This window comes from Felis catus, chromosome D3, assembly GCF_018350175.1.
Source record: "Felis catus isolate Fca126 chromosome D3, F.catus_Fca126_mat1.0, whole genome shotgun sequence".
Classification (NCBI taxonomy): domain Eukaryota; kingdom Metazoa; phylum Chordata; class Mammalia; order Carnivora; family Felidae; genus Felis; species Felis catus.
The window spans coordinates 72,616,204-72,637,648 of record NC_058379.1 but is presented as its reverse complement, the minus strand read 5'-3'; the positions used below and the strand labels follow the sequence as shown (position 1 = coordinate 72,637,648).

The following is a 21,445-nucleotide window of genomic DNA, read 5'->3' as shown; positions in this document are numbered from 1 at the left end:
GGAAGTTCACTGTAAAATTTTTTCTGAGCATTTAATATTTTTTTAAAAATTTTTTTTCAACGTTTATTTATTTTTGGGACAGAGAGAGACAGAGCATGAACGGGGGAGGGGCAGAGAGAGAGGGAGACACAGAATCGGAAACAGGCTCCAGGCTCTGAGCCATCAGCCCAGAGCCTGACGCGGGGCTCGAACTCACGGACTGCGAGATCGTGACCTGGCTGAAGTCGGACGCTTAACCGACTGCGCCACCCAGGCGCCCCGCATTTAATATTTTTATAATAAAATATTAGAAGGGAAAAAGAACTATGGGAACTTTGCATCAAGGAACCATTGTATTTAAAACTGCCTTGTCCTTGAAATTCTTTCCCTTCCTGGCTTCTAAAAATTATACCACCATTGTTATCCTACCTCTGGTACCTCTTTCTTTATTCCCTCATAAAATGCAGATTTACTTTAAATTTCATTTTTCAAATTTCTTCTTTTCCTTCAAATTCTTTTTCTGGGAGTTGTCATATATCTATGAGGCACTAAAACTTTCACCTCTCTGAAAATGATTCTAGGATCCACTTTTCAGTTGTGACTCCCTCTTGAATTCCTACCACTTCCCCACATCCACAGTATATCTGCATTTAGATGTCTCCTGCCCCTTCGTGCTCAGCAAACTCTACTCTCTCTGACTCTCCCTTTTCTCTCAGAGAGTACCTTCTCACTCACTTCCCTCTTTCCATTTGTTTATAACTGTGGTCCTCAAAACATAGGATTCAGACAACTGAGCCACCTTGGACTTCACTTTCTCCCTCATTCTTCATAGCCAATTATTCACTCAATTGCCTGTTTCTTCTTTTGGAAGATAAGTCCAGCCGCTGTCTCTTTCATCTATTTTCACTTCCATCAATCCACATTACACACTTTCCATCTTAATCTCAGTTTTCCATTTGATCCTCCTAAGTCACTACTCTGCCCTTTTCTAGCTTATTATCTTGTGATTACTCTAGGAATCATCTTCTTTAGCAAAAGAGATTTACCTGTAGATTCTGAAAACATGTACTTTCTCATCCCTGGGATTTTTTTACTCACTTTGGTCCTCCTTCCTGGTATACTTTTGTGATCCTCCAGCAATCAGGGAAAGAATATTACCGCCATGCAGCCGTACATCCTGTCCCTGCACGTTAGTAACTGTGACCTTGGAGGTGTCATTCAACTCTTCCACACTCTGGGTTCATTCCATAGAAAAGACATGGCTACTTTACAGAGATGGTGTGGGATTTATGGACAAAGCCTGTGCAGGATGGCATCTCCACAGTCCTGAGTTTATAGCTATCATAGAATTTCTAACTGATAAACATTTTTTTATTATAAAATAATTTGTATTTTACCCTGAGCCATCCAGAAATGCAATTTCCTGAGAACAGTCTATTCCCCAAAGCTACTAGTTAATTGAGATTTTATTCTTTATTTATAGTGGAACAAAATGTCAATGAAAAATTCTGATGAATCTTTGTCATGCTGGGCCAAAAAGAAGATCTTTTCAAGCCCATATATGGGAAATTATTTATAAGGAAAATATGTTCCTAAGCAATGTTTCATAAAGTTTTCAATATGTGACATGTTCTGCAGCATGAAGTTTCCAAATATCTCATATCTAGAAAATGATTAGAAGCTAGTTCCAAAAAATGGGCTATGGGATATCTTGTAATAGGCTAAGAAATAAGCCCATAGCAGTATCTCTGGGTTTTGACATCTATATAGATATTTATTTTAGTCTCCAATGAGAAATAAACTTTCTCTGGTTGGATGTGTTGGGCCAATTCAAGTATGAAAAATATGTAATCAATACATAATTGGAAAGGAAAATGAAAAAAATGTGACAAATGCCAATGGAAATATAAGTAATACACAGAGAAAACAGAAATTTAAAAAGTCCTTTTTTTTTTCTTTTCCTCCTGTGAACACATCTGGAGTATTGTGTCATCGAATAGTATTAGCATATCTTTGGAGAAAATAACCTTTCTCTCTCTTTACATGTTAAAGAAGATGCTAAAATTGTTGAGTGTGTATACTTGTGACATTACTAATCATATAATCATTGGCCCTTTATGTATATGATTATAATATAGCTGTTCAGGAAAATAGGCTTTGGTTTCAGAAAGTCCTAGGTTCAAATCATGGTCCTGCCATTTCAATACAATGTAACATGCAATTAACTATTTTATCTTCTTTGATCCCAAGGTTCCTCATAAGTCACCATGTTCCTCTTTGTGTTTCTGTGAAGATTATATGACATAGCAAATTCATGACTAAGTGCTTGCTAACGGTCACTGTCAGACATATCACCACGCAAACATATCACCATGGTTAGAATCAGTTCATTTTCTTCTTGAGTATCTACTGACTGGGTCCCAGCACTTACTAGGCTTTATGGTGCTAGTAAAGAATACTGAAAAGTGGTGTCTATTATGATCTTAAATGTTGGTTTGCATGTAAGTGTGAAATATTTTGTTGGAATCATGCTACATATAGAATAAATAAAGAGATCAAATCTGAGATTAAATGCATTAATTTAATTAGGAAGGGACTGACTGTATGGCATCTGGAAGACAGTGAGAGCAGCGGAGCTGGAGCAGCAGAGTGGGACAGAGCCTGCGTAGCAGATGTAGCCGTCACCTGGCAGGGGGTTAGTTGTCAGGAACTGGGTCCTGCACCATCTGTCTAACCCGGGAGCACAAGGAGAAAGGTAAATATGTGTGGAAAATTCTAAAACATTAAAAATTTTTAAGCACTTTTCTCATGGTACTTCTCAATATTCTATCGTTATTCCTCTCTCTGATCTGCAATTTCTCAAATACTCACGAACTGGTAGGTGCTTGTATAGGACCTGTTACCATTTAAATTAAGAAGCTGTGATGGGGGTGGGGTGGACACACCACTAGAACCTTCTAATACAAAAGAAAGAAAAAGAAAGAGGCCAGGAGGAGAGGAAAATGAGAAAGAGGGGGCACAGAGGGATGAGACTAATTGCTCATTTATTGGAGAAACGGGTTCTTTTTCTTTAAAAACTCCCCTCTTTCCCACCTGCTCTGTACTATCATAAAGACTTCTCAAACATATATTTACTCCTTAGAATTATTTAGTACCCAAGAAATGATTTGTGATGATATTTTTCAGGATATCATATAATACATCCTCGCTACTCAAATAAACATTTCTTTCATTACCTCCCATGTGATTTATATTACCACTGTTTATAGGTTCGCTTACCCTACTACCACCAAAAAATTTTGTAAAACATTTTTTATAGATTTCATATGCTAGTCATCCTGGTGTGACACTGGCTGAATCTGAAATCTTTATTGAACGACGAGTCACCGTTTGAGGAAATGTGTGTGTAATCATTCGGTCTCTGCTGAAATGCCTCCTGTGGCACACCAGAAATGTGGGATGCCACGGACAGATTACGACGACCTCCTTAAAAGACAACACACTACGGTTTCCCACAGAACCTCCGCTTCTGGAGAAAATTCATCACAGACAGTTACGAATCTTATCTACCAGTCTTCATTTAAATAACGACAAAAGAAGAGAGAGTTTCAGAAGCGGGATCTCTTTTAAGATAGTAAAATATTAATCTAATTCCTCGTTAGGCACTGACAGATATGCACTAAGGCCCCAGGTGTTTGTACAAGAAAGTGAATGACTTAATTTTGCAGAATTTCATTTGAGCAGGGCCAAAACGTTCAGCTCCTGGCCTGAGACTCCACAAAGTTACTCCACTAAAGGCTTTTGGATTGGTCTAAAACACAAAATGAAGCAAAACAATAACACTTTGTGGTTTACACCACAAACAGCTGAGCCTAAATGCAAGATGATGACACAGTGGCGGGTTAAGTGGCCCTTAACTTACTGTAGATCATGAACAGTTTGAGACTAACAAAAGCTATAAACCCACTCAATGGGAAAAATGTATGTGCACGTGCGAGGGCACACACACACACACACACACACACACACACAGGTGAATTTAATTTCACGTGCGCTACCAAACCCAGGAGTTCTTCCATGAACTGCAGGTGAAGGACACGATATGTTCGAGAACCTCAGTACTCAAAATGTGAGCTACAGAGGGAAAGCATCAGCATCTTCTGAAACCTTCTTAGAAATGCAGAATTGCAGGCTCTCCTTCAGAGCCACTCAGTCAGAACCTGCATTGTAATAAGATCTGCAGGCGATTCCCAGGCATATAAAATTTGAGAAGTACTTTTAGATAGTCATGTTTATGGAGAGTTTACAATTAAAAACTGACATGTCAAATCACATTTAAAATGGAATCCCACTACAGTGTTCCTAATAAGACGAAATATATTATTTGTAAATGAGAAGGCAAAGGTGTCAGTAATGTTTTACATATGTTCAGTGAGAAATAACTTCTTTTTCCCACTTTCAATAGCTCAACTCCTGCTCATTTCTTTTATTTATTTATTTATTTATTTATTTGGAGAGAGAGCGAGTGCGAACAGGGGGGAGGGGCAGAGAGAGAGAGGAAGAAATCCCAAGCTGGCTCTGTGCTAATGAGGGTTTTGAACCCACAAACTATGAGATCATGACCTGAGCCAAAACAAAAACTCAGACACTTAACTGACTGACCCATCCAGGCACCCAGCTCATCCTCATTGCTTACCCTTCCTTGTCCTGTTTTCTCTTTACAGAGGGTTAGCGCAGGGAATGGCTAAGTCAGATATTAATAGCTGGGATCTAGGAAATTCCATAGGCTTTAGTCACATTAAACTGGGAAGGAATTCAGGAAACGTAGTGTTTCTAAGACAGGAAGTCAGGCACATGACCATCAAATCTACCTTTTGGACATAAATCCTTACTGGGTTTGAGGAATGGGCCTTCATAACAGTTGGTGGAGACACAGATTAAGAAATTGGAGGGGGAATGCTATTTGAAGCAGTTTCGTCATTTAAAGGGGCTGGTGGGAGCTTCCTGGATGTCAGATATATTTATAATTTGAGAACAAGACCTATGCAACCGGAAAGGCTGTGCTTCTCTCTAGACTCAGGAAATGCTATTCAGGCAGCTCTGAGATGCCACTCTGCTCTTCTTTTTTTATTTTTTTAATGTTTATTTATTTTTGAGAGAGAGAGAGCGTGAGTGGCAGAGGGGTAGAGAGAGACACACACACAGAATGTGAAGCAGACTCCAGGTTCTGAGCTGTCAGCGCAGAGCCTAATGCGGGGCTCAAACTCACGAACCGCAAGATCATGACCTAGGCTGAAGTCAGACGCTTAACCAACTGAGCCACCCGGGTGTCCCTATGCCACTCTTGTTTGTTCACCATTCTATCTTCATGCAAGGGCTCTCAGTTCACCGGCTGCCCTTTCTCTGTTGCACACACTTGTGGTGAAATATAACGTTCAGGAGTTAGATCTTGTTTCACCAGCCACGAAACCATTAAAATTTACTTTTAACCCCGCTTCCACATGATCCTACAGCTTCTGAATTTAAGTTGTTGGCAACTCCACAGGCCCAATTTATAAGGCAATGTGGTCTCCAGCTTATATCAAATCAGAAGCTGCTGGATTCAGTGCTAACATTTTTAACTAGTGTAATTCGTGTTTACATGAACAAGCCCTTTCCAGAATAGATCTTACTTGGGCCATTTATAGTTGTGAAAAATGGAAGCATAAAGAGGTTAAATTACTTATTTGAAGCTAACCCAGCCAATGAGCAAGGAAGCTGGGTCCTAGAGTTTTCTTATTTTCTTCCTGTAAATGCCTTTTCAGTTGCATTTGGCTCCAGCCAGAGAAGAGACCTGGAAGACTGGGGTACACTCTTCATCACATGCCTCATCACATGTCCTGCCTTTTGTCCTGCACTAAGCAGCCTGTTTCTATGAACTAACTGACGCACCATTCCAGAGAGCTGAAAAGAGAATAAACAAAGAACTACAATTTTAAATGCAACACCAACTGAAACTCAAGTTTAAACTGGCAATCTCAGCCTTGAAAGGTAGACTAGGTCAACACATTACTATAGTTTGAAATATGCTGTTTCTACTAAAAATCATGGCTCAGGTGACCATAGAAGTACAGAGATACAAACAATTGGGTAAGAGAATGGGGAATGTGGAAGAAGGATGTTTAAGGAGGGCACTTTGGTGTCGATGTGAAAAGAGCATCCTTGTAATTATCATTACTCCTAATTCCTATAAGCCTCTGTGCAATTATGTCATAATATGTCTCTTGGTTTCAAATCAATAGGACTTGCTTATCGTTGTTTTTCACAAGAAGAAGAAGGAGGAGGAGGAGGACGAGGGCAAGGGGAAGGGGGAGAAAGAGGGGAAAGAGAAGAAGGAGGAGGAGGAGGAAGAGGAGGAGGAAGAGTACAAAGAGGAAGAGGAAAGGGGAAGAAGAGGAAGAAGTGGCAGCAGCTTGTTAGAATTCCTTTACCACAAAAGATAAGGACATTCTTTACGGAGAGTCTTGACGTTCCAGTAGATAAGCAGACTGGCAATAAGAACATCCACCCTAGCTATGAAATACACAGGCTGTTTAACAGGCCACTTGAATTCTGTTAAGTTCCTGCCAGTAAGATAAACATTATAAACATTCAGAAGGAGTAGAGCTCTAGATGATTTTAACAATGGTTTTCTCACTTTATTTTAATATCACAGAGCTTTTGCTTTCAGCGTGTTAGATTTTTCACAGCACATTTTCAGGAGTCCGTCAACACAGAGGTTTATGTGAACGCTTTTCATTTGTTTCAAAATTTCCCCTGGCTCCTGAACAGAGCAACTGGAAGCTGGTATTAATTGATGAACTATAAGGAACTCTGTCAAATAACTTAGAATACTTACAATGCACACTATGCAGTTCAGAACCCATTTGAGTGAAAACCTTTCTCTTACTCATACTTTTTCACAAAGCAAAGAAAAAGAAAATACAGAGAGAATATCCATCCTTATGTCTGCAGTAATTAAGACTTATTAGAATTTTGTATGTTTCATTCTTCTTTAAAGACGAAAGCCTATCAAATTTCACAGGTGAGAATAAATAGGATTCAGGGGAGCAAAATTATACCCAAACTGACATAATGGAAAGACTCAGGACTCTATTTCCACTGATCTGCACTCCTGCTTTTTATGAACAAAGCAGACGTTATTCTCCACCGCAGTACGGATGTTAAATTAGTGAATACTGTCCAGGGGTGGTGCCTTCATTATTGTTTTCTCTACTCCATGCAATTTAATTCAGTGTTAGAATAAGATGTTATTCAGAGTTCAGAACATAATGTTTTATGAACAAATGACTGTGATTTTGGAAATGATTTCAGCTTACCTAATCCTTATGCCAATTCTCAAGTTGCTTTGCTTCACCTACAATCATCATTCGACTTGAAAATGAAGACCTGAAGTCACTTTCTGGCTCTTACCTTTATTGTTCTATTCTGATCAACTCAATAAATATTTATTGAGGGCTCACGGTGGTTTATGTAAAGGTCCCAAGGATAATGGCACATGAGCCTCGAGAAGTTACAAGTTATTCAACCTCTCTGAATGTCTATCTCTTCATCAATAATGGTAATTATAGTTACTTCTCCGGTAGACATGAATTCACTTGGAAATGTGAAACTATAAAGTATAAAAGGTGGTAAAATCTAAAGCATTAACTTTTTAATTTCACATAAGCTTATTTAATTTTTATTTTTTGAGAGAGAGAGGGTGCAAGTGAATGAGGGGCAGAGAGAGAGGGAGACAGAAAGAGAGAATCCCATGAGGGGCAAGATAGAGATGAGAGAGAGAGAGAGAGAGAGAGAGAGAGAGAGACAGAGAGAGAGAGAAGCAGGCTCACCCAACACGGGGCTTGAGCTCACCCAATGTGGGCTTTGAAGTCAGGAACCATGAGATCATGACCTGAGCCAAAGTCAGATGCTTAACTGACTGAGCCATCAAGGTGCCCCTCACATAAGCTTATTTAACAAATCACTTTGATCCTCAAGATATTTCATAAATAACAAAATTTATACAGTAGTAGTTAACCATGTGACCTCTGATGTTCTTAGGAAATCTGAAAGGTATGTTTCCTGCTTTGAAAACAACCTATTGCTATCCTTTCCCTTGTCATTCCCTGGCACTCATGAGGCCACCCACTCCCAGCAAAATTCCAAGGACATTCTTAAATTATGTGTTTCAAATTATGTAGTGTACTTGGTAACAAAGTTTTGAAAATAGATTTTTTTCATTTTCTCTTATGATTATGTAGGTGGTAACTCAATACTTTAACCCCAGAGTTTAATTGTATTAGGTTTATAATTAACCTCAATTTTATATATGATATAACCACTTCTGGTGCAATATTTTTCTTTTTTTTAAGCGAGCAAAAGTTTGATTGAATGAAGTCAAATTTTGACTCAGCTGCGGTCATTCACCCCCTCCTGCCAATAGATTTTTGCAATTCTAAAGAAATGCCAACTGTTTGTTTTTCATTCTCATGGACCCTCATGTTCTCTAACCCCCATTCTGAGTAATATTCTCATGTGTTTTAACTTTTATCTTCATGTTACACTTGCTTTTATTGTTCTTTATTTTTATCACTGGACTCCAAAGTCCTGGCTATCTGTGATGTGTGGTACAGAAAACAACAGATATCAGCTCCCTGGTTCCTTACCTCCCTGAGAAGGGACACTGACAGGTTGGACAGGTGAGTTTGAGCAGAGAGGAACTAGTCCTCAGTCCCTGGTGGACACTACTCTTGCTAGAACTTCTTTCCTCCCTCTAGCCTACATGAAGGAATAAAACATTTACTCAAATGCTAAGCTAAGTAACTCAAACTACCTTCTATAAAACAGTTCTTTCTTCAGGATATTTAATAACTAGCATCATCCTAAAGGCCCTCTTATAGGGAAAAAAGAAGTTGACCTAAGAATAACTATTCTTAGTTAAGTAAAGTTAAGTAAAATACTTTGTTTCCCTTCAATGTTCTATTTCTCTGAATTCTTTAAACTTGGCCACTAGCTCAATTGTTGACCTTGGGCAAACTGCTTAACCTTTTAGGACATGGTTCTGCCATTTATAAATGAGACACCAGTCACATGACTTACTCCTAGTGTTTCCTCTAGCAACCGTTTTCCTCCCTTGGAGGCAATTAAAACAGCTCTTTCCTATTTAAATAGTGGAACCCCATTCTAGAATAAATAGTACTTTATTAAAACACCAACTAGGCTCCAGAGTCACAAACATTAGTGATACATAAGGCAAATTTGACTTACATTTTACTAAGGGATAATTAAGGATGACTAGACCAAATCAAATCAGATTTCATCTATTAAAAAACAAAATCTGTTAGGAATGAGGACAGGACAATTTCAAGGAGCTACCTGCAAAAACAAACAAACAAAAACAAACACAGATGAGTTTACATACGAGATGAAGTTTAACAGGAGCGAGTGTAATTTTCCTCTCTAAAATGGACTGGTATTGACCCCAATAACTTCAAATCAACACATCTCTCCTACTTAGCTGTGCAAATGATTTATTTGACCTGACCGGCCTGAAAAGTGACCCTCTTGTTTCACCGGTTTAAGAGTGTCTGATCTGCCATGACCTCTGCCTGTGACCCATTCCAGCAGAATGGAACACTCATGTGGTATCCTTGATGCACACCCCCAATGGTGGCCTACAAGGGGCTCAGGGAATGCAATTGTATTAAGGTATTACAGTAATTTATTGGCAGTTTTGTGTGATAGCATATTTACTGAAATGAGGCCTGTCAAAAAGATCAGGTTATGGCAGGAACACGTGATTTCCCAACCAGCCATAAAATATAAATCGAATGCCTTTTCTGTCCACTGTCAGCCACCTCCACCCACTCCTTGTCCTCTGTCCTCAGACAAATTGAAGCACATGCCACAATTTGCAGAGGAAAAATCAAACTCAATTTCGTAGTACAATGAAGTGAGTTTTGGTCTTGTCATGTCCACTGACATATTGATTCCTAGAAGATTGAAAAGATCAGAATGTTCTAGGTTTTTGCTTTGTAAATAAAAACGTGTAGAAATGCAATGTGTAAATAGAGGCCAATAAAGTACATGTACCCCTTTAGGGAGATACAAGAACTCCAGGGGGCTAATGTTGGAAAACAGTTGCTGTTTAGTATAAAAGTCACTATTTAAGAGGTCAGATTTTCTTTCTCTTTAGAATTACAGCCTCAGAAGACAAATGGTCTCCTAATCCAGGTTCATTTAAAGTGCAGCTGATCACTTCACAGCTAAAAGGCATTTTTAACTAGTGAAGAAAAAAAAAACACAACAACCCTATCTTGGCCCTTTGTAGAATTTATGTCAGATCTATAATGCCATAAGCACAACACTCCATCAAACATTTTCTATTTAACCTGAAAGGGGATGAAGCCAAATCACTTATATGTCCACATCTGTGATTTGCAAAGTGCAGTGATTGTAGCCTTCCTGAAATGTGTAAAGACCGCACAGTTATTCACTGTGGAGCATTAAAAAAATGGAACCACTTTATCACGAGGTGATGATGAAATTGTGAGAAATGCCATAAAATACTCTAGCCTAGTAAGCTAAATTTCTAACACGGCAGGTGGAAAGGAAAAATAAATGAAGGAATGAATCGGTGTTTTCAGGTAGGCAGAATTTCAGTCGTTATGACAACAAGATGACTTTCTAATTACCACTCACTCTAAAAATACTGCAAAGGTCTCCCCAACTCCGTGGAGATGGTTACTCATAGTATGTGCTGCTGTATCCTTCACATCCTGCAACCACAACTCTGTGTGCCTTACTGGAAGTCAAACTGAGGCACAGATCAATCATGCTGCCCTTTAGAAAACACACACAGGAATATGAGTAGGGAATGAGTTTCTTCCTTGATCCTAATTTCAATGGTTTCAAAGGAGAAGGAGCTTCTCATTTGGTGTGATCTTTAAAAATTATGGCAATGCCTCACATTACCATATTCTGAAGTAATTACTCGCAGTGAGTAAAGATAAATTCATTAGAAATTACGCAGTCCTTTATTGTGAAATCCAGAGTAAAATTATTTTAGGTATTTTTTTTTTAAGCCGACAAGAGAATGACTTTACTTCATCAATCAGTTTGACTAAAGTAATGATTTTCTTAGAATTAAAATTTGTTGAAAGCTCTAAGTATTTCATCTTTTAGGCTAAGAAGCATGTAGTTAATGTCACAGCTAATACATTTGTCAGTCTGCTAATTTTCTTTTTCTATTAGAATAAGTAAACATCAGCCCTTTCTTAAAAGCATACTATTTACCATGTGTCAGGAGCAATGCAGGAAGAACTTATTTGAAAATCATGAGCTAAGACATTATGAAATGAACAGGAATCACAGGGAGACAATGAAGGAGAAACATGAAAAGGAAAGGCATTTAATAATTCCAAAGTGATGGCAGGATATGCCTCAAGGTGAGGGGGCGGGGAGGGTGACATTTAAAGGAGAACCATGAAAATATACAATCAACCAAAAACTCCAAGATATCGGAAAATATGAAAGAAGAGATGGTTTTTAAGAAATCATTTAAATAAAAACAAGAACAATGGTTTAAGAAAAAAGAAGGCTTTTAAGTGTACAATGGAAATAAAACGAGTTCTTGCCCGCATGGCATTAGATCGGAGAATGTTTCTTCAGATATGCTTATTATTTGAGAGAAGAGGTGTAGAGAAAGCAGAAAGGACTCTATTTCCCATCTTTTAAAGACACAATACACTTATTTATCCTACATTGTGTCAGACTTTGTTTAAGGTCGCTTGGGTAATATTGTAACTGGAAGAAAACAATAAAGAGTAAATAACAATGCCATTGCTTTATTCTGTCTGTTGTCAGATGTTCTTTCTAAAATTAGGGTTCTTTGTTACCATATCCCTGGAGCATGGGTTGATTTCCAAACATTGTATTCCAAGACAAATATTTCTGCCACAGTAAATTTTCATGTGAAATAGACTTCAGAATTTTATTTTCGCCTTCTTTTCAATGTGAATCTTTACTTAATTGATCTTTACTTCCAACTAGAGAGAATAGTTAACAGTATAAAGTGCTTTGGCACATTAGTTTTTTTGTGTTATAAAACTGGTGTTCTTTTGCATAAAACAGTTAAACCTCTTATGTTTCCTCATTAAAATGTGATGAAGAAGGCTTGTGAGGAATTGGTATTCCTCAACTCAAAATTATTTCAGATTTTTTTTTTTCTGTTTAGCAGTTTTGGCCTGATTTGATGTAATAAGTTTTTTAAAAAAATTTACCTTTGCTGTTGTCATTAAGTTAGACACAAGCTAAGACGTACAAATGAGTTCCTAAAATTTCAGAACTCATGCTTTCTGTAGTCAGAGAAAAAAAAACCCAATGGGAGAAGATTCATCACTCGGTAGTTGTGCACACTTAACTATGCTACTTAAATTATCTGTGTCACAATTTCTGTATCCATGAAATGGGGTTAAGAAAGTAGCTACCTCACAAAGTTTTTCTGAGGATCAAATATACTGTTACAAGTCTTCAGAAGCATGGCAGCCATATAGCACATGTTCACTAAAGAGTTAGTTATTGTTAATAGTTGCAGTTTACCTGCTATCTATCCTGAATACCAGTCATTCCAAGGTCTATTCTCTTGGTTGGTATTGCAGTGGGGAACAGTGCAATCAGAAATCACCAGTCAGTGTGCTCTTGATGCAGGAATTTCATTAAATGAATTCGCTTCCTTTATACTTGTCCTTGTCTCAATTAGCTAAGACCTCGTAGTTTCAGGGCACTATAAAGTAGCAGACTCTCCCCATAATGTGCATGGAGTGCATAGATGTGGGGGATGGGAGAGGGGATTGGGCAATACAGATCTGCTTTAAATCCTAGTGTGGGCTTCTTTTGGATTTGAAGATCTATTTCCTGTGAAATGAAGTCATGACCTCCATTGAGCCTATGTGTCAGAGAAGACCTCATCCATACATCCCAAGGGATGGAATCCTTCCTGTGCTCCAACCCACCTCCCAGGGTCTGGTAGCAGAGCATCCACACCACATATCACAGGGAAGGAAGAACACCAGTGGGCATGAACACAAATCAATTTATATGGTACCAGGAACACAATATGTTCTTAATACTAAGATAACAGTCATAATCACAATAGTATTTTTTCTAGTTTTGCAGTCATCATGAGGCTTATAAACTAATGTAGTGACTACAACTACTGTAGGTATGGATTTGAGTAACGGAAACTTAAACATACTTGCCAAATAGCAGGTTGACCAATCCAACTGTGTCTATTAAGAGGGCCACCTCTAATTACTTGGAACCATTGAACTTTATTCTCTTATGCTTGATATATTGGGCCTGTTAAGAATTATTCCAATAGTTCAAATACTTTTAAGCACTACATAGTTCTTTATCTTTATGTATCTACTTATCTATTTATTGGCCTATCTTTCATCCTGTCTGTTGATCTTCTTTCTTCTCCTTTTCCTCCTCTTCCTCCTTCCTCTTCTTCTTTCCCTCTCTGCCATCCCTTATCCCCCTTAATCCCTAACAGAAACAAAAAGGAGCTCTGGATTAGCACCACTGGATGCCAGATGAAGTGATAAACTGAATACTGCATTGGGAATTGGGGACTCTGGTTATCATCTATGCTGATTGATTTTATTAGAAAGGCATTCTTTAAGGTTGGTGTTCCCTAATTCCAGTGTTGGGTGTGTGTGTGTGGGGGGGTCCCCCCATCAACACTAACCAATTCTTAGGCACCAATAGAGTATCTAAGAATTCAACTCAGTTCTGACATGATCTATCCAGAAACAGTATCAGATTTCACAGGTTAAGAATTCAACCAGACAGGACTGCCTCCCACTCCTGACTTCAGATGCCAGTCACAAGCTCCAGGCTGCTATCTGTGCTTCTGAGCTACAGGCTACAGGTGGTTCCAACGACCTCCTCTTTAGGTGTGATTAATTTTCTAGAGTGGCTCACAGAATTCAGGCAAACACGTTTACCAGTGTATTAAAGGATATGATAAAGCCAGATGAAGAGATACATAGAGCGAAGAATGGAGAAAGGGCATGGAAGTTCTATGCCCTCTCCAGTCACATCATTCTCCCCAAATCTCCACATGTAAACTAACACAGAAGCTCTCTAAACCTTGCCCTCTTAGGTTTTTATTCAGGTTTCATTGCACAGTCATAATTGACTAAGTCATTGGTCATTGGTAGATTCCACCTCAGCCCCTCTCTCCTCCCAGGAGGTTGGGAGTGGGACTGAAGTTCCAACCCTGTAATTATGTGGTTGGTCCTCCTGGCAACCAGCCCCCACCCTTGGAGGGGGGTACCCAAAAGTCATGTTCACACAAAAAAAGTCATGTTCATCAACATAATAAAAGACACCTTTACCCCCTTATCACTAAGGAAATTCTAAGGGTTTGGGGAGCTATGAGCTCCAGGGTGCCCAGAAACTGTGGAGGAAGACCTAATATATATGAGAAATATATTTTGGTCATCTGAATGACCACATATGTATTTCTCACAAAGCACAATACCATAGGCACCACAGAGATTCTATTTGCTATCTAAGTTTTTGGGGTTTTTTATTCGTAAAATTAAGAAGTTGGACTCTATCCTGGTTCTGATACTCCTTTCCAGCCCTGGAACAGTGACATAAGAACTTCCAGAAGATGACTGCTGAAAGGCACAAAGCAGAATAATGGGATTACATGCCTATCTCTAAAAAAGTGGCTTTTCAGACCTTTGTACCTTTACCTCTAGTCTTGGAGTCTAGCCTTAAATTCTAGGATCCACGTGGCAGACTAATGAACCAGAAAATTGTCCAGCAGGGTTCAGGATCAATGAACAACTTTTCAAAGGAATGAAGGGCACCTACAACCATCCAGTTGCTTGCCAAGGCAGGTACTTAAGAGCTGTTCCATAAACATCAGTAACAGGAGCATACTGGGCATGCAATCAGTGGTGAACAGATATATTGCACCCGGCCTTCTCAGGAACCCTCATGCACTTAAGTAGAGGCACCAAGGATAACAACTACTTAAATATGAACAAATGAGCATTTTACCTGGCTGAGACAACAGTGGTGTGTAAGGGACTTTCGGTTCTATTGCACTCATTGGTGGAGGTAGCAAAGGGTTAGCAAAGCTGCGGAGTGGGTGAGTTGGTCGAACACAGGCCGTGGGGATGGTTCTGCTTGGTGCCTCCTCACTGCTGGGATGCTCAGGCTGTGCTGGGGGCAACATGGGTGGCTGCTGGGTGGTTGGTCCTTCACTCACTGCTGCAATGGAGACAAGAAAAGCCATTCATTATTCCAGGACAGAGCTTGCTTCCCCTAAGTCAGCTGACGGGCCTCTGAATCAATTCAGAGAAAGAAGTCAGGATCTGGACAATCTTTTCTTCTAGTTATGAACATTCTCATTCCTCTCCCTTCATACATTTCTGGGATATAGCAGCCCCACCCCTTTAAACAGTGGCTATAGATCCAGCAGGACAGGGATCTATCTTGCAGGAAGAATAGTAAAATATACACAGCATTGACTCTATTGCCTGAACTGGAGGGGCCCTGTAATCATAAGTGATGAAGCAAGAAAAAAGAGTTATTTCTCCTTTCACAAGGAGCAATGCCAGTGAAATTCAATATCCCAAACCCAGCTACAGCTGCATTATTATCTGCCAGCCAATATGCCAATTTTTTCTGCGATTTAAACATGCCATGTCAACTGTCAAACAAATCAGAGTTACCAGGTGTTCAAGGCATTGCTAATAAAATGATACAAATAATAGCCACTATCATTGTCTTCCCAAACAAAAAAGAAGCACATCCAGCTAAAAAGTTATATGAGAGATGACTTTGCTGGAACAAGTTGCCTGAATGCAGGATTGTAATTTTTCCTCTTTGGCAGCAAACCTCGCAATTTTCAGTCAGATTACTATAGTTGAAGACGTTTCACATAGTCATTTGCAACTGCCGTTGGGTATTTGGACACTTTCATATACAGAGACACACCTTTTCTCCAGAGACCACAGTTGAGTCAGACTAACATATTGGCAAGACAGTTTCTTATGCTAGGGACACTGTGACTTGACTTTATCATTCATGTTCAAAATCACCAGGTCCAGGTGAAACTGTAAATGAAAAGAGCTGGATAGGAGGTATAAGGTTGATGAAATAAGAGTATTTCTGATGACTCTTTTTTTTAAAGAAAGTTCTATTGGGTAAGTGGGAAAAATGCAATGATAGGAGATAATATCTCACTTTGAAAGAGAATTTTTAACCAGGAAATATTTCAAGATAATTAGTTTGTGAGATAATTTTGAGACAACTCTCTGGGAGGCTCAGTGAGGTCAGCAAAGGGCAGAGGAGCTAGAAAGAAAACTTGATAATGCTGAAGGGAGTAGAGATTAAAGATGCCAAAGATCAAGACATTATATTAAAGATATGCAGAAGTGAAATGTGCCTTCAGAGGGTATTTGATATTAAAACTCATTTTTCTATATTCAGAAAGGTTAGAGGTCTTCTGGGTCACTGAGAAGCCTCCAGGCTTACCCCATTCAAAGATGGAGGCAGGGAGACATAGGGTTGGCTGAGGACAGGATGTAGCCATAAAGCAACCAGAGCTAGTAAACAGGCAAAGTTGACAAAAGATTTCTTCAAAGAAAATGTAATCAAGACAGCAAACTGGAGAGAACTCTGGGGGTAAGAGGAGTTTGAGAAGTGCTTCCTCTTTAGGCTAGGAAGTCCTATCATGGAGAAGAGGGGTGTATACATGCAAAATATCAAGATTAAAAGGTGGGGCTCAAAGGAAAACATTAAGGCAAATCCTTGGTGATGTGGATTCTCACAAAAGGGCAGAAGGGATGGAGACTTCAGGCAGGTGTTTATTAGGAGCTAAATTATTTGTAGGAATATAAAGGAGAAAAGGGCACCTGCTTGGTTTAGTCAGTAGAGTATGTGACTCTTGATCTCAGGATTGTGAGTTTGAGTCCTATATTGGATATAGAGATTACTTAAAATCTTAAAAAATATATATATAAAGGAGAGAGAAACAGGTGTTCTTGTATTCAAATTACACAGTCTTGATTGAATACAAGAACACCTGTTTCTCTTTCTTTCCTATTCTTAGGAACCCCTGGCTGGCTCAGTTGGAAGAGTATGTGACTCGATCTCAGGGTCCTGAGTTTGAGTCCCACGTTGCACAAAGAGATTACAAACAAATAAACAAACAAATAAATGAAAACTTTAAAACCTATGTAATTAGATGGTTGACAGTATAGTTTTAGAGATAAAGAAAATTATGCTTGTTTTACTCTGGACTCATATTTAATCTAAAGGAGAAAATGACCAATGGTCAATATCTGAATAAAAATACAGTATCTCTTAGCTTTAGATCAGAGAGAAGCAGCCGTAGGAGCCCAGACCTGGGTCCATCTTCATCACCAATGGGCTAGTTTTTATTACAGGTCCATATCTTCCAGGGAAAGAAATTTCATAATTTTCCTTAGAAATCTGCCTTAAGTAATTCCATTGAAGATGGATTGTAATAAATCCATATATTTTAAAAACTGCTTTAACCATTAGAGAAATAATAATATATTGTGTGATATACTTCTTTATTCCATCCTTCATATTTTCCTGTTCTATTGCTTCTACATTTTTGAAATAAAAAAGATCTATGTTGAAATATTATTGTGACATTAAGTTTAATAAAATTTGCATGCACTTTTTTAGTCTTCTAAAATTTAGTTTCTCAAAATCCTCAGGCTTCACAGGAATTTTGATGACATCACCGAATGTTCTGTGGCCACTCCCATTCCTATTCTCTTTAGTGCCATTGCTCATTGGCATCTCTAAAACTACAGATTCTCCACATGCTCCATCCTCCATCCCAGGTCTTCAGGTGGCCATCATGATTTGCACTGGGAAGATATCTGAGGGAAGTAGTGGGAGCTCCACACAGAGAAGATCTTGGGGAAATCAATCTCCAGCACCAACCATTATGAAAAGGAAAGTGCCTAATCTAGTGCTAGGTGGAAATGGGAGATGAAATGCATCACTAATCCACAAGGGACTATTTCTGTTATGTTCAAAAATGACAAGTTTGCTTAATACCTAGTACAATGGGCAAGGTACAGATTCTCCATAGACAATTCATAATTATTTTATGTGGAGCAAAAGAAATGCTTTCAGAACTGGTTGACGTTTGAGGCAGTCCAAACTCTTGATGCAATAGCAATGGCTCCATAGGAGAAAAGCCCTCATGTCAGATGAACCCATTTGGCCAGTTCAGGTGCCTGCTTCAAGACACCTGTGTGAAACAAACTGGCTCAGTGATATGATATGTAGCTGTGCGAAGAGCTCTGAAAGCAAAGAAAACCTCTCTTTTCCCAGGAAAGTATAGCCACCTTGCAATTCAGAAAGTAAAGTGAGAATCAAATATGTGCTGGCAAGGCACTGGTTTTCAAATGATGAAGTAGTGGGAATGCATTGTACAAATAGCATACAATTACACAGTAGAGTCAAGTTTCAAGGCACTTTATAATAATTAATGTCAACACAGAAATAATTGCTACAGAGTATCTGGCAAAAATATTGCGAAAATGGAAATGAGGATTTTTCTATCTAAAATTGCAATATTTGAAAGAAATGTAGCACACCAATAACTCTACACAAAGACTTTGAGACACGAATGCTTAAGGAACCCAATTCCCTCATTAATCTCAGAGCAACATCATGCAAAATTCCTGAGTAACCCCAGTTCCTTCCTCACAGGGTGGATTCTTGCAAAGACCCTAGAGAAAAAGTCACTAGCTCCAATGTGTCTGTGATTTTATCTAGGTCAAGTCCCATTATATGATTTCCAATTTGGGGGAGAGCTGCCACAGAAAAATAACATGGGTGAAGGTGACCAGCCTTCTCATTAACAATGACAATACACAAACTAAAGGGAATGGTAAAAAAAAATCATCTAATCTCTAGTATCTACCTGTTTCAAAGATGAGAAAATAGTGGCGCCGATTTTATAGTGACTTGCAGAAATGGGGCCTCAAGACTATCTACTGGTTGAAGTTTTCAAAATATAGCACTGTTTCTTCTTTCCCAGGGACGGTTTGCCTATTGAAGCTAAGAACAGGACTACAATTTATTAGTAGGAAGAGGAGATATTTGTCTGTCACAACTATATATAAATCTTTATCAGTGGATCACCAAATGTGTGTAATGCAAATGCACTATATCCTGTATTTTTCTTTTCCTTGTGGTAGGAGAGAAATTCAGCTTTATTTTTGAGTTCAGAAAGCAGCAGATCTTTGAGGGCAGAGTTTTAGTGATTCATTTCTTGTGCAACTCGAAGGTCTTTCAGAAAACTTTGGAGGAAGGAGAGTCTCCACATTTGGCACAGATTTTTCTTTTCCTATGTGTGACTTGTTGTTTCTCAAGGTGACTAATAAGACATCTCCAGCCAGAGTCATGAAATGTTTTCTGCTTGAGAAAGAACACGGGTGTTTAGTGTTCTCCAAGGCATTTAGAAGCCAATACTGAATGGCTGGAAGTTAACTGGTTCTGACAGTGATTTAGAGAATATTTAGTTTCTTAGAAAAGAGGGTGCTTATTTTTTTTTCTTTTCTAAGTAATCACTTGGAAACACAGATCTGTTTCTCTTCCTTTTGCACTGCACATTCCTTTTGCTCAAAAACCACTTGATGTATGACTATATGTATATTTTAAAAACCTGTAAAATCTTGGCCAGGAGTGGTATGTCCATGCCTTTTGATTTTAGATCAAGTTCAAAAATTACTATGCTAAGAACTCTGTTCTTAGGAGCCCTTTTTTTATATAACTTAATATAATAGTTATATATTTTATATTTATATATTTATATATTTTATATCTATTTATATTTATATATTTATATAAATATATTTATATATCAAATATATTTATATATCAAATATATTTATATAAATATATTTATATTATATATTTATATTTTATATTTATATTATATATTATAGTTATCTAATCACCCTTATTTAATAATCCTTACTTTAAAAGAAATTAATAAAATTTTAAAAATTATTGAAGAGACTAAATGTTTCTTTATTTCATTCATTTATTTACTCATTCATTCATTCATTCATTCCTTTATATCTAGTAGACTTTATTTTGTAAAAGCATTTTTGGTTCACAGCAAAACTGGGTAAAAGGTACAGCGATTTCCAATATGCCCTCTGCTCCCACATATACAGCCTGCTCCACTATCAAAGTCCTGCACCAGAGTGGTACATGAGACTGTAACCACAGATATAAACCAATCTGTAGTCCCTAAGCACAAATAAAAACACATTTTGTCATAGTTCACTTAATGTTCTTTGGATTGGCATGCATCACTCCAATCTCTGCCTCTGTTGTCACATAGCCATCTTCTCCCTGTGTGTCTGAGTCCCTTCTCTTGTAAGGATACAAGCCATATTAGATTCGGACTCACCCTAATTCAGCATGAACTCACCTTAACTTGATAACATCTGGAAAGATCCTATTTCTAAATAACATCTCATTCACAAGTATTGGAGGTTAGAACTGCAACATATCTTTTTGGGAGACACAATTCTATTCATAAAAGTCTGCCTTCTGGCCCCCAAATATTCATGCCCTTAGAGGCCTGGGTCTATACAATCTCTTCAGGCAGACGGAAGACAGCCATGTGAGGGAGGCAGATATTGGAGTTACAGAAGCCAAGGGACACCTGGGACTACCAGAAACTGGAAGAGGCAAAGATGGATCCACCCCTAGAGATGTGGGAGGGAACATAACCTTGACAACACCTTGATTTGGGAGTTCTAGCTCCGGAACTATCAGAGAATAAATTTCTATCATTTTAAGCCACCTGGTTTATGGTCCCTTATCAAGGCAGCCTAAGAAATGAATACACACACTGTGGAATGATCTGAAACATAGACTCTACAATGAGAAATGGTGACACACCCAAGTCCTCCTGGTGAATAGTAATCTGTGGTAGATTGTATTATTTGTTCACAATTCACCCTTCCCTCCCTCTCCCTGTGAATTCTCTAGTTCATGTTGGGTGGAATATATGTATCTCTATCCCATTGGTATTGCGTTTCTCCGTGTAACTTATTTTGGCTGGTGGGGAAAGAGGAGAAAATTATACTAGATTATTTATTATTTTTGCTTTCATTGACATTTAACTTTTGGAATGATTATCCCTGTGATTCAATGAGGCAGTTTTGCGTGTTGCACCAAATCAAGAGAAAAAAGAAAGAATAAATGGGATGCTGAAATCTCAGAAAGAACTATGTCTTTAAAAGAGAAAAAGAAACTACAGGAACACATCATGAATCAAATAAAACAGTTAACTTCTTAAAAATAAATGAAGTGAACTTTGGCTTGTCTTGGTCTTGCTATGGTGGAGAGT

The 21,445-nt window shown here is 38.4% G+C and overlaps 1 protein-coding gene across 4 annotated transcripts in view; it reads right to left on the bottom strand.

Annotated features, from left to right (window-relative positions):
• Positions 1-21,445, bottom strand: part of DCC (DCC netrin 1 receptor) — a 1,150,608-nt gene that overhangs the window by 19,399 nt on the left and 1,109,764 nt on the right. For 3 of the 4 annotated variants that reach the window (XM_045042313.1, XM_019815281.3, XM_045042314.1), the window contains one exon: positions 15,079-15,291. In XM_045042313.1, coding sequence (XP_044898248.1) covers positions 15,079-15,291 — 213 coding nt within the window. The remainder of the gene's footprint in view (positions 1-15,078; positions 15,292-21,445) is intronic. The other variant, XM_045042312.1, reaches the window with a different exon arrangement.